The sequence below is a fragment of the Pseudopodoces humilis genome, chromosome 18 (assembly GCF_049639895.1).
Source record: "Pseudopodoces humilis isolate 2021_Gansu_Grassland_sample_001 chromosome 18, ASM4963989v1, whole genome shotgun sequence".
NCBI lineage: Eukaryota > Metazoa > Chordata > Aves > Passeriformes > Paridae > Pseudopodoces > Pseudopodoces humilis.
The window spans coordinates 2,452,648-2,469,978 of record NC_142217.1 but is presented as its reverse complement, the minus strand read 5'-3'; the positions used below and the strand labels follow the sequence as shown (position 1 = coordinate 2,469,978).

The 17,331-nt window shown below is 53.6% G+C and overlaps 1 protein-coding gene across 2 annotated transcripts in view; it reads left to right on the top strand.

Annotated features, from left to right (window-relative positions):
* Positions 1–16,953, top strand: part of NTN3 (netrin 3) — a 33,210-nt gene extending 16,257 nt beyond the window's left edge. For both annotated transcript variants that reach the window (XM_088064080.1, XM_005522782.2), the window contains 5 exons: positions 1,569–1,757; positions 7,418–7,567; positions 8,487–8,540; positions 15,289–15,363; positions 15,617–16,953. In XM_088064080.1, the coding sequence (XP_087920206.1) occupies positions 1,569–1,757; positions 7,418–7,567; positions 8,487–8,540; positions 15,289–15,363; positions 15,617–15,945 (797 nt within the window). In that variant the 3' untranslated portion in view covers positions 15,946–16,953. The remainder of the gene's footprint in view (positions 1–1,568; positions 1,758–7,417; positions 7,568–8,486; positions 8,541–15,288; positions 15,364–15,616) is intronic.
* Positions 16,954–17,331: the final 378 nt, after the last annotated feature.

Genomic DNA, 17,331 nt, shown 5'->3' with positions numbered 1-17,331 from the left:
GCCTTTTGGGATGACCCCACTTGCCTTTCCGTGATGCAAGGGGAAAACGAGGCTTCTCTCCTCCCAAAATTGCTCCTTTGCCACAGTTCTGTAGCAAAAACCACCATATCTTGTCCCTGTCCCATTACCTGGAGACTGCAAGAACACCCTGACTGTCAAGATACTTCACTGTGTCTCTCCAGCTCTGGCAAAACCTGTTTGAATGTCAACATCCCTAGTCCAACAGCATCCTGAGCTACCTGGGGCCTTGGGCAGTATTTGATGCTTTCCCTCCACACACCACAACCCAGAATTTGCCTTAAAAGTCCCTATTTTCCACTGTCACCAGGGAAAAAGAAAATAGCTCAAAAGGAACAAGCCCCTGAAGGTACCTACAGCTACAATGGGTGTTATTTTGATGCCTGCCATGTGATTTCTCACTAATCTCATAACTCGGGGGAGCTCTGGGGGTAGCTGAGGTTTGAGTGTGCTGGCACTAACCTGCTCAACTCGAGCCTCCAAAAAACTCTTTTTTACGGTTTCTTTCTCCCTGCAGCATGCCGATGGCTGGAGCACCAGGGCAGGCAAAGTAGCTTTTGATCTGTGTGGGGTGAAGCTCCCACTGGCGCTGCTGGCTGTCGGGAGGCAACTTCACAGGGCCACCAGGCCAGGCCCAGGCAGTTAAATCTGGGCTGACACGTTAATGAATTTCACAGTACGCCTGGAAAAGCTCTCACCCAACCTCAATTTACCAGCACGGGGAGGGGGCCAGGGCTGGGGGCACCACCTTTTGCTGAAGGAAATCTTGTTCCCATTATCTTTTTGCAAGAGTGTTAAGCTGGAATGGGCAGTGCTTTGCCTTTTTATCTCGCACACATGGAATTGGCCAGGAGGGATGTGTGCTTCCCGGGACTAATTTGTGTGTGCACATGTAAGGGTGTGCAGATGTTTCTGTGCGTGCCTGTCTGTGGGTACATGCGTGGCTCTGGGGGTATTTTGGTGCACGTCTGTGTGCACACACGTGCATGCCTGTGTTTGCATGCACGTGTGCTTGCGCATGTTCCTGCATGCACACACAGGGATGTGAGCACACAGGGGCTGCTGTGTGGGTTTCTCTGCATGTGTGACTCGTGCACACAAGATAGAGCCATAAATATGAAGAGTTCCAGGGGAGGGCTGTCACACAGCCTGGTATGAGGTGGGTGGTCCTGCTGGAAGGCTGGGTGGGCTCTGTCACCAGAAACAGCTACCAGGGAAGGGACAGTGGGGATAGTGGGGCTGCAAGTGCCCAGATGGCACTGCCAAACCCTCCAGCTGCAGCCCTCCATCCCACACTTGCTTGCCTTCAGCCGAGTGGTGCCAGTTCCTACACATGTCTTTCTCTTCTGCCCTGACCTCATGGCACCAGCCCCACAGGGTGGTGGATGCTGCACATCTGGATGGCATGTTGGGATGACCTGCGCTGTGCTGTGTCCATCCCAATCCCAGCACAACCTCCCATTGCAGTGGGGGATGCAAGGGCAGCTCCAGCCCACCAGGAGGGTCCTGAGTTTCACCTTCAGCCCTCATCATCTCCCCTTCCCTCGCAGCCTGCAACTGCAACCTGCACGCGCGGCGCTGCCGCTTCAACATGGAGCTGTTCAAGCTGTCGGGGCGCAAGAGCGGCGGGGTGTGCCTCAACTGCCGGCACAACACAGCGGGCAGGCACTGCCACTACTGCAAGGAGGGCTTCTACCGCGACCTCAGCAAGGCCATCACCGACCGCAAAGCCTGCAAAGGTAAGCTGGGGGGTCTCCATGGGAGCAGATGAGTGACAGAATCTCTCTCGGTCTCCTTTGTCTCCCTGCCCATCCTTGGGATGTCCTTCTGCTCACTTTGGCAGCTGCAGGTCAGCTCCAGCCACCACCACCCTGATCACTTCTACCACCCCAAGGGCACCAGGCAGGGATAGCACTTTGAGCCCAGCATCAACTCAAGGTGGAGGAGGATTACAGGAAGGGAGAGAGGAGGTTGCCAGGAGCCTGGGAGAGTTCTGGTGTGTTACCATCTCCATTGGTCGGTGTTTGGAGAGATGCTGAGGAGGTGCTGAAGGAGATGTGACTAAATGTTCTGGAAACCAATCTCTGATAGGGATGTTGTCTGGGATATAGACATGCTTGGAGCATGGGTTCCCTGCTCAGGAGAGCTGGGGATGCTGGTGATGCTGGTGGAAGTCGCATCTCCCAGGTGGACTGTGGGGCCAGGCCCCACATTGTGTTTTTCAGCTATGGGATGGCTTTTGGGACCTGTTTTTGGGGAGATGCTGAGCACTGTGGCTCCTGGTAACTGTCCTTGAGCCACACTGGCTCCAAGCCATCAAACTGCAGCTTGACCTCTCAAGGTCCCTAGCCTGTGCCAAACATCTTGGAATCTGTACCTCTCCTCTCCTCTCCCTCCTCTTAACTTCTGGCCAAGCTTGTCTGGTTCCTCTTCCCTCTCCCTGCTCAGCCTGTCTCTAGAGCTTTTTCAAAACAATAGTTTCACCAAAGAATTTGAGATAAAAAAACACCCTGCCTGTCTCTAAGGACTGTTGAGATCCAGACTGGAACATCAGATGGGCAGGAAGTTGGCCATGGCTGTTTAGAGGCTGAGAATTGATCCCTGATCCCTGTTTTTTTGTCTTTGATTGTGAGTCCCTCCTGGAAGGAGCACACTGTCCCTCTCAGATCTCTCTCCAATGCATTTTGCAGCCGCATGGACGCTGGGCCCCTTCAGTGCTGCAAGAACATGATGCTCATGTGTTTATGTAGGGCCTGCAGGAATTACTGGAGCTGGTTTTGGACCATTAACTTTGTGGCCATGGACCTGAATTGAAGGATTTGACTTTTGAGGTTCCCTTGTCAGCCACATTAGTACTGTTGGAGGTCTGGCTCATTCAGGTTGGGATATAATAAAGGAAATCCCTCCATTGCCTGTGCTGTGCCAGTGGCCTGTCCTCATCCTTGCTACTTCCAGGAATGCTTGAGAGGATGGAGTGAAGGGAGAAACTTCCCACATTTGCGCAGTGTCACAGCAGGAGCAGGGCTGAGCAGGCACTGGCAGGAGGAGCCCTACCTGCAGCCAGTTCATTAGCAAACTGAGCTAATCATTTTCAACAACCCAAGCAGCTGACTTGTCATGTGTGCCTCACAGCCCACGTTCTCAGGGACCACAAGCTCTTTCCACCCCATGGCCTTGGCCAAGCCATGCCACAGCTGTGGCTGTGGGCACGGCAGCCTCTGGCACCAGACCATTGATGAAGATTGTGTCAGGTGCCAGCATCCTTGGGGTTACACAGGGAGACACTGTGAGAGAGGAAGAGAAGGAGGTAGGACAAGGCATGCATCCTGATGGTCTATGGCAGAGCATATCAGATTGTGTCCCGTTCCCAGGAGGGGATGGATGGCAGCAGCCCCCAGTTCCTGCAGCAGCACCACCAAACTGGGGCAGCTGCAACAGAATCCTCTTTTCCACGAGGATTCTGTCAAGTGCTGAGGGCTGGCAGGCAGCCCCAGCTCTCCCCCAACACTTGAGAGGCACCAGGGTGGCTGCGCTGCCTCCACCTCACCCTTCATCTCCTGCAGGCAGCACCTCATCTCCCAGCCCTCCCCAAGGAACAGTTTCTGCTTTTCTTTGGATTAGGGAGGGTCAGGCTGGATCTCAGGGAAAGGTTCCTCCCCCACAGGTGCTGGCACTGCCCAGGCTCCCCAGGGAATGGGCACAGCCCTGAGGCTGCCAGAGCTCCAGGAGTGTTTGGACAGCGCTGCCAGGGATGGACAGGGTGGGATTGTTGGGGGGTCTGTGCAGGGCCAGGAGTTGGATTCAATGATCATATTTGGCCCCTTCTAGCTTGGGATATTCTGTAATTCTATGACCAGCTCTTTCTACTTTTGCTCCAAAACTGATACAATCCCAAGCAAAGTGGACATCCTGCAGGCATTCACCTCCCATGGGGCCCCAGCACCACTTCCCTGGGCATTGGGGGGATCAGTTTCTACTCCGGATGGGAAAGAGAGCACTTATCCAAAGAGCAGTAATAGAAAAAAATGCCAAAAAAAAAAGCCAAAAAAGCTAATAAAGCAAGCTGGATTTAGCTGGGACCAGGGAGGATTACTGAATATAGCATGGGTTTGTGGGAGCAGAGCTTCTGCAGGTTGCAGTGTTTCCTACCTGGCTGTGGCTCAAGTCCCTCTCCTTGCAGAGTTGAGGATGGGAGGCAGAGGGGGCCTGGCTGCTCCCATCTGCCTGTGCCCACCATTTGTCAGTGCAAGTCTTGCTCCACCACCTCCATAGGGCAGGAATTGTGCAGCATTACAGTGATGGAAAGTATACCTGGTCCAAGGTGGATCCTCTGGAGGGGTCAGGGAGGGCAAAGCATCCCAGGATGCCCAGGAGTTGATGGGATGGGGTGAGCACAGATGCTGCAGCTCAGGAGAAATAGCAGCCAGTGATGCCTGGGCTGTGGGAGGAGCAGAGGAGTGGGACAGGTCTCCACTTGCAGATAAGCCTCTGTCCCTGTGCCAAGCCACAGCCACTCTGCCAGTCTGGGCAGGGGATGCTGCTTCCGGAGGGCTGGCAGGGTTTGCCTGTGCTTTGGAAGCGCTGCAAAGCTCAGCTGAGCCAGATGAACATGTGCACAGGGCCGACCCCTGCCACGGTGCATATGTTGAGGAGGATCTGGCAGCAAAGGTGGTACCCTGGGTCTGGGGAGCCAGTTCCTGACTCTCCCTCAGGGAACAGAGTTAATAAGATGCTTCTGCTTCTTTGGCTGCTGCCCCTTCAGTAAAACAGAAAGCATTTCTACCCCTCCCTTATCTAGGGGTGGATCTGCTGGGATTGGGAGCTGCTTAGAGGAGGAGCAAGGTCCCAGGTGCTGGCAATGGAGAGCTGGTGCTCTCAGAGAGGCATATAAGTACACAGAGATGTGACAAGGTAATTTGGACTTGTTTTTTTCAAAGATGTGTCCCATACCTGCATCTCAGGTATCTACACTCCTGCAAGAAAAAGGCAAGGTAAGGATCCTGACAGTGGATGTTTAGAGCAGGCATGGAGCAGTCTGCTGTGAATTTGAACAAAGGATTTTGCTCCTACCACAGTGCTGGCCCAGGGCAGAGACTGAGCATTACAATGAAGGCAGATGCTCATAGAATCACAGACTGGTTTGGGTTGGAAGGGACGTTGAAGATCATCTGGTTCCAAGCCTCTGCCATGGGCAGGGACACCTTCCACTAGACCAGGCTGCAGATGGCTCAGTTAATATTCAGGAGGCAAATCACTAACCCAGCGGCCAGGAACTACTACATCTTATTTAAACAAACACCAGCACATGCTACTAAATAACTCTTCAACCATGGTTTGTCTCTGCTGGTATGCAGCATCCTTGAAATAGGCACAAAAATACTGGCTGCAGGTTGTGTCTATCTGAGCAGAGCCCTCACCTGCCGGTGAGCAGGCAGTGCTTCCCTCCCACTGCCAGCATCACTGCTGGACCCTGCGGGACAGAAAAGCTGGGAGGATGGAAAAGGCAGAGCAACCTACAGGATTAATTCAATGGCAGTAGTTGAAAAGTCAAATAAAGGATGGCTGTGCATTAATCCCAGTAATTTAAACAAAGATGTAAGCTGTGAGCTTTCTACAGTGAAAACTGGTGAAGCAGTAGCAGCTAAGCCTCAAGATGCAAAAATACCCTCAATATGAGGTGCAATACATGCTTTCTGGCAAGCACAGCTTGATGAGTTAAGCTCCAAGCTAGTGACTTAATCCACCATTCAAACTCCGTGGGCCAGATCCTGGCAGCCAGAGGCTGGGAGAAGCAGGGCACAGTGTGTGGGCAGCAGTGCAGGGCTGCACTGTGCCTCCAGCCCTGCCTTCCCTGGGGCTGGGATAGGCTCCCTGAGCCAGACCCCTCCACAGGTTATTTCAGGATAAGGAAGGACAGAGATGCCACAGCCGCAGTGGTGGGATGCTGCAATGCATCAGGGTAAGCACTCTTGCCTGGGATGCTCTTCCCCTGGGAATAGGAAGGAACAATGTATTTTTGTGGGACTGTGGGAAATCTCACTATGGCAGGGCTAGTGACAGAGATTGGTCTGGCAGAGACCAAGCTTGTACCCTAATGACACTGATTGGTTATGCACTTAAGATGAGAAAAGGTGCCTTAATTACTGATCTGGGTAAAACATCCAGTCACTGAAATCTGCCTTCCACCACATGGAGAGAGATCAGCTTAGATGAACTGGATCCTGATTGGGCTGAGATTTGTGTCTGTCCATAAACTTTACACCAGGAACAGACTGCTGGGGCCCAAGAAAGGCCCCATGTTTCCAACAGCCCTGTGTCATGCCAAGACCCCCTTGCTCGCTGCCATTTGTTATCACAGCTGAGCCCCCAAAATATCCCTGTCAGAAAGATGTCCGCTTCCAGTCCTAGCCAAGATCTGATAAGGATGGAGCATCTGGTCCCCATTAGAGGCTGCTCACTCTGGTTTCTGGCTGTGCAGGAGGGGGGCTCAAGTGCCATGGTGCTCCCACCAATCCCATCTGGTGAAAATTAGGGAAACGTTAACATCAGGGGGCTGTGGGGGCGGGTGGGGGAGATGTTTTTGTTTTGCTTTGAAATCACGTTCAACCCTTACACTGATGGAGGCCAAGATAACCTCCAGCTCATAGCCGGCCCAGCTCCAAGAAAGCGGATGGGAAGGTCCTCTCCTGAACAAGCATCTCCTTCCCACATCCCTCCATGTAGACAATCCTCAGTGGGTCCATCATTCAGTGTGATGTGATGGAACATTCTTCTGAGAGCAAAGACAACTTCACCCACCTCAGGTGTGGCTTGTCCCTAGAGAGACTGTGGTAGAAAGATGTGGGATCAACCTTTACCTAGGGTCTCCAGGAGTCAGGAGGGGTATTGAGGCTTATGAGCTTGGGAAACGTTGAGAAAACCTGCTTCATTCTAAAACCAAGACACAGTCAAGTTTTGTGTAAAATCCCACTGTTGGTTCAGCTCCATGGAGTGGAAAGCTTGGATGTAGGGAAATGAGAAAATGTTTTTTACTGCTGTGACAGGAGCATCTCCCTGGAGTTGAGGTGGGGGAAGATCTCAAATGACAGCTGGTGGCTGCAGGCCCCTGTGGGAATTACAGAGGCTCCAGGTGCTCATCCTGAGCATCCCTGTCAGCAAGGCTGTACCCTGGCCAACTTCTTTGTCCACTTGCCCTCCTGCCTAGAGCTCACAGCACATGTGGGGCCATGGTTGGTCCAGACCCGTGGGTCTAGCTGGGTCTGTATTGTGCCAGTCCCACCAGCTGATTTCCAGTGGTGCTGTGGAAGGGTCCTTCTCCTCTTCACCTCTTTGGGACTGCACCTTGGGGTTTGTGTTGTGCCTCCCCTCTCACATAATCATTTCTCTCTCTCCCACTCAGCTTGTGACTGCCACCCAGTCGGTGCGGCCGGCAAGACCTGCAACCAGACCACGGGGCAGTGCCCGTGCAAGGACGGCGTCACCGGCCTCACCTGCAACCGCTGTGCCAAGGGCTACCAGCAGAGCCGCTCACCAGTGGCCCCCTGCATCAGTGAGTGCCCCACACCTTGCCCTGCACTCAGGGACCCCCACAGGCACTAGGGGATGCCCCTTGTCCCCCACTCACCTTTGATGGTTTATGGTGGGTGGGAGGCTCAGACAAGAGGCTGTCTGTCCTTATGGATGTTCTTCAGGAAGTGGTCAAGTAGGACTCTCTGATCACTTTCTGGGGTGACCTGGGTTTCACCTGCCACAGCACAGGAGGCTCTGGATGACCCCTTGGGTCAGCTTGCTGAAACAGCTCTGCTGGGTCCCATCCTTGGTACAGCACCTGCCCTCCTCACCCAGCTGAGCCCTGAGTGCGGTCACTCAGGCAAGGCCAGAGTCAGCATAAAACTGTGTTTATTGTCACAGTGGATTTGAATTTGACCCAAGTGGTAGAGGAACAACTTCCCACCCCGCAGCATTTGCTGGGCTGCTGGAGCAGTGGCAGTGTGGGTGACGGGTGGAGCTGGCTCCTCTCTCTCTGTTCTTCCCCAAATTTGAATTTAGGAAAGAAATTGCTCCAGGTTTTGCTGCCAAGAGTCCTGAGAAAGTGTTTTCACACATTTAGCCCTGTGCTGGGCAGCCTGAAGCATGCTGAGATAGCCAAGCACTCAACTGATGTCCAAACTGAGTTCAGATGAGCTGGGCACCTGGGGAGCATCCATCCCTGGAGCACACAACCTCACACAACTACTTAGGGTTCTTGGGGACTGAAAAATTGCAGCCTGGCCCAGTTTACTGAATTCAGTCTGTGCATATCTGGGTCTGTTCAATGGACTGCAATGGTCAGGTCAGATTCATCCCATCATCTCTCATTTGTGACCAACAAAATCTCCTTGTGGCCCATTTTCAGAAGGCTTTCTCCCAGTTGTCACCTCCAGAGCTGAGGATCTCATCCTTAAGATACCTCTCCCTTTCTTTTCCAGAGATTCCTGCCATCAACCCCACCTCCCTGGTCACCAGCACAGAGGCACCCGCAGGTAAGTGCTCCATGTCCTTGGCCAAGTCCATGGCCCCAGCCCTGCCCAGAGATCTGGGGGCAGATCCCACCTTCCCTCTTCCTAGCACAGCACGGGGGAGGGCTGAGCTCTACCAAATCATTTGGCAAAAAATTAATGGTAAAAAATTTTGGTTAAAAATGTGACTAAAATTTAAAATCTTGTATATTTCTGGAAAGGAACTGACTAAGATTGATGGACTTTTTTGGGAAAGGCATTCTCCATCTCCTCCAAGGAGGAGAACAGTGATGCAGCCCACTGGGGCCTTGCCATCCTTTGGCATGTTAAGGCAGGGGTTGTGGCATCTGGCACCAGTGGGTGCTTGGGAGCTGGCTTTGTTTAACCTCCTTTTATCAGCACCAGTGCAAGAGGTTCCTCCTCGGTGTCCTTGGCCTCTGAAGGACCCCAGCTCCCTGGGAGATGCTGGGACAGTGGGGGTCTGGCAGGTCTCAGGCAGGCTCCGGGGCTCCTGTGCTGGGGCACAGACCGCTGGGTCTCCCCTGGGACATGGGTGACACGGTGATCACCTCATCCAGGTCTGGAGGAGTGAAGGGTCTGGGTATGAGCTGCTTGTCCTGGCTGTGCAGTGTGATGGGACCATGGGTGATGGGACCATGGAGGGGCCAGTGCAACTGCTGTGGTCACCCAGAGAGAGGCGACAGCTCCATTGACAGACTGCAGGCCTTGGACAGGTGAGGGAGGCATGGCTGCCATGGTCCTCAGAGCTCCTCAAGAGCTGCCCTGGTTCCCCAGACTGGAGTGGTAAGGTTGGCATCTCAGTGCAAGCTGCAGGTTCACTTGTGTTTCTGCAGAGGCTTGGCTGGGGCTGGGCACTGCTGGGAGGGTGCGTGGATGCTCCCTGCACTGATGGATTAGGGTCCTTCTTCCAGCTTGGCCAGGGACCAAGGTCCCACTCAAGTACTCTGAGCTTCCACTGTGTCATGGTCCATCCCAGTAGCACCAAGCAGTGCTGTGCCAGCCCCTGGATCCAGTGCCACCATGCTCAGCTTCCAGTGCTGCAGGATGTACCCAGCAGGGTAAAGAGGGCTGTGGCAGGACTTTCCTCCCTCCCCTCTTCCTTCCACAGTCCCCTCAACACTGCAGTGTGGCTGTTCCCAGCCATCCCAAGTCTATCCCCCTGTAGGGGTTCCAAGCCAGGTAGAATAGGAGAAGCTAAGAAAGAAGCAGCCCCTACCCTCCCTTCACCCCTCTTGCTGCTGTCCCCAAGAGCCTGGTCATCCCCTGCATTCCACTGTGGTGGAATAGACGTCCTGAACAATCCTCCACTCCATCCCTTGGCATATGCTCCTGTGAAGACAGCAGGGGCCCCTCCAGCTCCCCAGATCCATATTTAATGAGCAGCTTTCCTGTGCCCTGTTTGGGGTACATCTATCCCAAAGAAGCCTACACCCTTCTTGGAGAGCCAGTGCCCTGTTTGTATCCATCGCCTCAGCTCCCCTTACCATGGCTACCTTGCCTTGGTTGTGGAAAATGCCAACAGCCTCTTCCCAGCCTGGTGTGTGCCTGGGACGTGCTCTCCAGCCCTCTGGAAACGTTTTCCAGGATGGCTGCTGCAACCCTGTGCATGAGCTTGCTGGCTACAGGAGAGCCAGAGATGAGGTGTGTTGAAGAGATGGAATTTTTGGCCCCTCACAACAAGGCAGACACTGAGAGGCTGGAGCATGTCTAGAGATTGGGAAAAAATTTGGGGAAGGGTCTGGAGCACAAGTCTGATGAGGAATAGCTGAAGGAGCTGGAGGGGCTCAGCTTGGAGGAAAGCTACTCTTTCCACAACTCCTGACATGAGGGTGCAGCCAGGGGAAGGTAGGGCTCTGCTCCCAAGGAACAAGGCATAGAACAAGAGGAAACCTCAAGTTGTGTCAGGGGACGTTTGGGTTGGACATCAGGGAAAATTTATTCCCTGCAAGGGTTGTCAGGCAGTGAACCAGGCTGCCCAGGGCAGTGGTGGAGTCGCCATCACTGAAAGTGTTCAAAAAGCAAGATGTGGCACTTTGCAATGTGGTTTAGTGGGCATGGTGGTATTTGGTTCAAGGTTGGACTCGATGATCTTGGAGGCCTTTTCCAACCCTAATGATTCTGTGTTCCTTTGGCAGAAGTAAAGTGTGTGGATGGGGATGGAGTTGGGAGATGCACAGGAGGAACCTGTAGCTCCTTGCAGAGTGGTGCTGGCTTAGCACATGTGCACCCCAAGGAGTAGTGCAGACCCTGGGACCTCTGCACAGCCTGACACCCCACCCAGCACCTATGGGCACTGCTGAGCCCTCACAGCCCTGTCCCTAGAGGCTCTGGAAAAGAGGGGGTGTTTTCAGGACAGTGAGGAGCAGCCCTGCCTGGATCTGGCAGGTTTCACTCCTCACTGTGGCAGAGGAGGAGACCTGAGACTTGAGGTGCACATCCTGCCCGATGGGAAGATGCAGTACCAAAGTGATGCAGGGAGCTGCGTGGGATAGGGCAAATCACCATCCCCTCTGCTCCTGCCTGCCCTGCCCACCCTGCCAGCTGTGAGGAGGGAGCTGGGAATATCAGGCTTTGGGAGAAGGAGAGAAATGGGAATGAGAGATCTGGCCGGTTTTGTTGCCAACAGAGAGTGCTGCAAGGAGCAGAGTTAATCAAGGTGACTCCCCTCCAGTGCTTTATAAATAGGAACAGTTTCACAATGATGTCTGAGCCATTCAGCTGTGCAAAAGTAAATAGCACTGGCGGAGACCTGTGTTGTTTGCTCAGTTTTAGCAGAGCAAATCTGCCTCAAACTGCCTCCAGTTTATCTGTGGATTTGTTGGTTTAAGATTTCTGGCTTCTAGCTCAAATATCCTTAATGCAAAGTAGCTGCCTCTGCCCAGAGTCTGTGCCACTGGACGATCAGGGGACCTAGTGGGGGTCCTGCCACTCCCTTTGCTGGGGGTGATCAGAGTGAGGGGGGTGATGCTGCCCTGACTGGCGCTGCCAGGGTTACCTGCACCTGGTGTGTGTGTCCTGCAAGCAGGGCTGCCAACAGTGATTCTTTCTGCTCTCACCCTGTCTGCTCCCTGGTGCCCCTCTGCTTACATCCTTCTGCTCCAGGAGCCCCAGCTATCCCTGAGCAGGGCACTCCCCAAGGGGCCCTCAGCACCTCAGGCTGCCTCCCAAGCCCCTTCTCCCCCCATTTCCCCAAAACCTCCCACCCTGCCTCTGGCAGCAGGTGCTGGCTGCAGGAACAGGGGGACATTGTTCAGGGCTGCCATGCTCAGGTGCTGGGCTTCCCGCCCTCTCCCCATCCTTCTCTGTGCTGGGGTTCAGTCCCGGGGTGTGTCCAGGCTTTTCACTGACACTGCCATCTTCTGCATCACTTTTCCCAGCTTTGTCATGCCTTTCCAATCTTCCAAAGCCTTTGAGGTCTAGCTTTGAAGTCTGTGCCTGAGCAACCGACTGGCTTGGTGATGAAACGTCCTGGGTCCACTTCTCATAATTTTTATTACTATTATCTTGAAATATTTTCCACGTAGTGGAAAAAAATAAAATCCATGTTCCCTGTTAGCAGAATTAACAAAACTCATGGAGTGCAAAACAGGGCTTTAAGGGAATTCAAAGTAAGCAGTAAAATATTTGCAGCCATAGCACCTAATTAAGTTACATCTCTTAAAACAAAATATTGCTTTTTTTTCAAGGAGAGGAGAAGTAAACCAGATGTGCAAACCTGCCACCTCTCACACACACTCTCCCCCACAGGAGGAGCCTGCCCCCACCAGGCCAGTGGCTCTGGTTATCAGCTGCCTCCTCCCAGTCTGCACCTGTAGCATCTCCCGAGATATGGCAGTGTTAGAGCTGGGGCTGTAGCATGTCCCAAGGATACATTTGTGCCCGGGATGGGGCTGTAGTGAATCCCAGGGAAAAAGCAGTGTCAGGGATGGGGTTGTAACTCATCCCAATGAAGTCTCAGTCTCAGAGATTGCTCTGTAACTTGTCCCAGGCATGCATCAGTGTCAGGGATGGGGCTGTAGCATATCCTGGAGGTGCAGAAGCATTTCGGGATTTGTGGGTGCACTTTTATGCCATGGGCTGTGTGAGGTCTCTGCTGACCCCCAGCCCTTCTGTGGGGCTTGGTTGCCCCATCCAGCTGCACAGACACAGCAGCTAAAGCTGCTCTTCTCCCCACTGCCCCGCAAAATGTGTAAAGCCATGGGTTCTCAGTCCCTGTATGTGAGAGCAGCCCCCATCTGGCACAAAGCATCCCAGTTCACTTGGGAGGATGGAACCATGGTCTGTAGCTGTGTTGTGATCAGGACTTGGGGGATGAGATCCCAAGCAGAGCTGTCCCATGGCAAAACCCTGCAGGAACAGGACAGGCTGCTCAGGGAGAGGCAGTCTGGGGAGTGCAGGCAGGATCTATCTGCCCTGACATCCCTTGCCACTTTCCACCACACCCAGTGATGGAGGAGGCCACGTGCTTGGGGCCAAGGAACACAAATGCCTCCAGTTATTTGGACTTTCTTTTTCTTCCCAAGTTTCTTAGATAACTGGAGCAGGAATTGATTTTACATTTGAGGATTGTTCCTCAGCACAAAGATGTGGTTAAAAAAATCCCCAAACTAATCCTAAATTGTTAATTACCAACACCATTTTCTGGCTCCTTTGAATCACAGTGTTATGTTGCTAATCATGAGCAGCAACCCAGGGCAGTTACAGGATTTCTTTCTGCTTTTCTTTCATCCCCATTGCCAAGGGAAGGGGGTGGCAGGTTAGCTGAGGCTGCCCCACAGCCTGCTCCCACCACACAGCACCCTACACTCCACCACCCCAGCACCCATCAGCCCAGCCCATGCTCCAGCCAAGCACCCAGGCCATGCCACCCTCCTCCCCCACAGCACCCAGTGTCCATGGGACGGCCTGTGGCAACTAATGCCAGGTGCAGGAAGGTTTCTGTGCCCCTTTGCTTGGGGAGGGAAAGGTCTCCTGTCCTGACAGGCATTCCCCAAAATAAGATGGGAGGCTCTCTTTAGCGTCCCTTTGATAGAGCAGGAAGGGACAGAGCATTGTGTCGAGATGGGCCTGTGGCCTGTCTCAGGGGATCGGCAGGGTCTGGGATGTGCTGTGGTGTATCCCAGAGAACACAGCAGGCTGAAGCTGTAGCATATCCCAGGGATACAGTGGGTGAGGGCACCTTCAGTGCCACCGCCAAGCACTCCAGCACGCTCAGCAGCCAGCCCCCGTATGGAGAGGCCCTGAGCCCCCTCTGTAGCCATCACAGCTGCTTCAGGGAAGGCAGCAGGGCCAAGGCATCTCTGCCAGCCCAGGCAGAGGGGCAGTGTGGCAGCATGGGGGGCTGAACTGGGAATCAGAGCTCATCCCCCTCTGCCAAGAATTAGCTTCACGCTGCACTGCTTCTGTCACTGACAAATTTGGAACAGGTGGCATGAAGTCCCAGATATAAAGGAGCTGGGCAGAGAGGAAAACAACAGGGCCCAGGGTGAGTTTGTGCTCCTGGGCTTCTTTCTTTCCTCATTCCTCCCCTTGGCACAGGGTTCTGTTATTCCCCGTCTTCCCCCAGAGCTTCGCCTCTATCCCCAGTGATCACTGTGGCAACCCACAAACAAAGACAACTTTAGAGGCTGCTGGCTCTGTCCTGGGCTGCGGGGCCAAGCCAGAGGGAGAACCTGCAAAAGGCAGAGAAAAGAAGAAAGATGGGCTCAGAAAAAAACATGCCATTTGGAAAGAGACAAATTGAGATGTTCAAAGGAAGACGGCAGGGGAAAGAAAGGAGGAGAACAGGGCTGCTTCGGGCAATTGTTGGGATCAAAGGCTTTGGGGAGAAGGAAAGAGGCATTCCCTGCCCTCCCTCTGCTTGAGATGCAAATCTGTGGGCTTTAGAAATGCACAGAAAAAAAGCTTCCTGGAGGACAGGAGCCTTGGGGAACAGCAGGGTGGTGGAGGACAGCCTGGTGGCCTCCCCAGCCCATTTGGAGCAGCCTGAGCAGGGGATGCCTGGGCAGCAGGAATGATGTAGTAGAGCAGAGCCACTTCCCTCACCTGCTGCCTTGTCACAGCCTGAGTCCCCTTTCCCACTTACGGGAACCTATGAGGCACAGGTGCCTGGAGGGGCTGTCCCCTGAGAGTGCTTCCCACCACTGGCCCTGAGACCTGAATCACTCTGAGGATCACGACCCCCTTGGTGTGGTGTCAGACCTGCCTTTGGATCTGCCCCCTGTGGGATTGGTGCCAAATCCCCTTTTCCCACATTACCCAGCACTGCAGGGTCACAGGTGTTGTGTTGACTCTCCTTGGCCATGGCCCCTGCGAGCCCTCCATGGAGGCCACTATCACCTCACCTGCATTCCTCCCATCCATCCTGTTCTGTGTCTGGACGGAGTCCTCAGGCTTCCTCCAGCACCCCTGTGATGACTTATCCTGCAGGACATTGTCACCACAAGTGACAGAGTCTGCTCAGTGCACCCAGGGCCACTTGGTTCCTCTTCCTTGATGTGGTATCAGACATTTGTGCTGATCTTTGAGCTCCCAGCCCTTGTGAGGTGCCAGGGGAGCAGCTGAACTCAACAGACCCTCATCCCCAGCAGTGCTCAGGCCCTGACTCAGGAGGAGTCAAGTACTCACCACCTTCTGCCAGGCTGGGTCTTGCTGCTGTCCCCTCCACCCCACTCCCTCTTCCCCTGTGGTGGGATGAGTCCCCACGTGCCTCAAGCCACTTAGTGCTCAACCTACTGTTCTTCTGCTGCAGACTGTGACTCCTACTGCAAACCAGCCAAGGGAAACTACAAGATTAACATGAAGAAGTACTGCAAGAAGGACTATGGTAAGGACCTCCAACCTCTCTGAGCCACCCTGGGCTTTTCCCCAGAGGCAGATGTGGGCTGGCTGTGGGTGGAGCAGATGAAGGCATCCAGGGGGTGGGGGACGCTCCATACGGAGAGGGGTCCCCAAATCAGCCCTCCCAAAGTTGCAATGGATGAGGCAGGTGGGGCTGCTGGGGAAGGGCAGTTCCTGTCCCCAACCTTTCTTTGGGGAGCAAAGCAAAGCATCACTATGCCTCCCCTTTTTTCCCTCAGTGGTCCAGGTGAACATCCTTGAGATGGAGACGGTGGCCAACTGGGCCAAGTTCACCATCAACATCCTCTCTGTCTACAAGTGCCGTGATGAGCGGGTCAAGCGCGGTGACAACTTCTTGTGGATCCACCTGAAAGACCTGTCCTGCAAGTGCCCCAAAATCCAGATCAGCAAGAAGTACTTGGTCATGGGGATCAGCGAAAATTCCACTGACAGGCCTGGACTGATGGCTGACAAGAACAGCCTGGTCATCCAGTGGCGGGATGCCTGGACACGCCGTCTTCGGAAACTGCAGCGGCGGGAGAAGAAGGGCAAGTGTGTGAAGCCCTGAGGGGTTTGCACCCACCCTGTCCCCCATGCCCAGCCTCAGCCCAGCTGGGTGCTGCTAGACTGCACCCACAGACTCTGTACATATATATAGTGTGAACGGACTCTTTGTCTATAGTGTATATTTTGGCAATGGTTTCCTGTTGTGTGCGTGTGCACGGGTGGGTGTGTGTGTCAGCCCTTTGAGTGTGTATTAAAAATAATGCAGTAATGACAAACCTTTAATGAGGAGCAAAGTGGAGCAAGGTCTTGTGGTTGCCTGTCACCTGAAGGAGTTTGAAGGGGATTGGTGTCCTGCTCAGGGCATTCTGGAGCTCATTTTCAAGGCTTTTATATTCCCTTTAACACAGTTGTCTCCTGCCCAGCACTGACATCTCAGTTGACAGCTCTCCCTTCTCCAGCATCTACCATCAATCTATCAGATTCTTCCTCACTCTGAAAATGTGCTGCTTCCAGACCTCTCTCTGCCTTTCTCCTTGCCCAGGAGGAACAGGAGGTCAGAGTCTTCTTTCCCTCATTCCAACGTACAGGCAGGCTGAGTGGAAATTGTCCAGTGCTGCAGAGTGTCCAGCCCCAGGAGCTCCACCAGGAAGGACAAATGAACTTTTACAAGACCTGATTCCCTGGTGATCCTGGGCTCACATGGACCAGTGCTGCTGGCTGGGGGAGGACCTGTGTAGTGCTGCAGTTGCCATAGAGGGGAGCCAGGCCCTGGCACTGTGCTGGTGGCCACTACCAGGCAGGACTGTGTCCACCGGGGAGTTGCCTAGGTGCCTAGTCCAGACAACCCAGTGAGAAAGACCTGGACACATAATTTTCCCCTCCCATGTCCACCTGCTCCATCTGAACCTTAGCTGGACTGGACAGGCTGACCAGAGCCATCATGTATCATCATCCATCCACCCAGGTCTATGTGCCTGTATTTTCACCTGGTACCAACTGATGTAATTGCACCTATTTCTGTTGAGATGACACCAAGTGACCATCTGCCTTGGTGTGCATCTTCCAGAGCTGGCCAGACTGTGCTCTCCTGGGAAGAATTGCTGTGGCTAAGGTTGTCCAAGGAGATGCACAAGGCAGAGGTGACAGGAAGAGAGAGGAGCTTCCATTGATCCACCTCTAGTCTTTTATATCTTCTTCACCATGTATTAGCTTCTGGTTACACAGATACCAGTATCTTCCCATGTTGAGATTGTAGCGGTCTTGGCTTAATAAATACAAATAGAAATAGTAGGTGCTCTGACAATAGATATTCCTTTCCACACAAACCTTGCCTTGCTTACTGAATGGCTCAGTGAGGGGTTGTAGCCTACATCACAGTCTTCCACTCCATTAGGATGAAACTTTACCCTTTCTAGCCCATGGCAGCTTGTGTGGACTCCCCATGTCA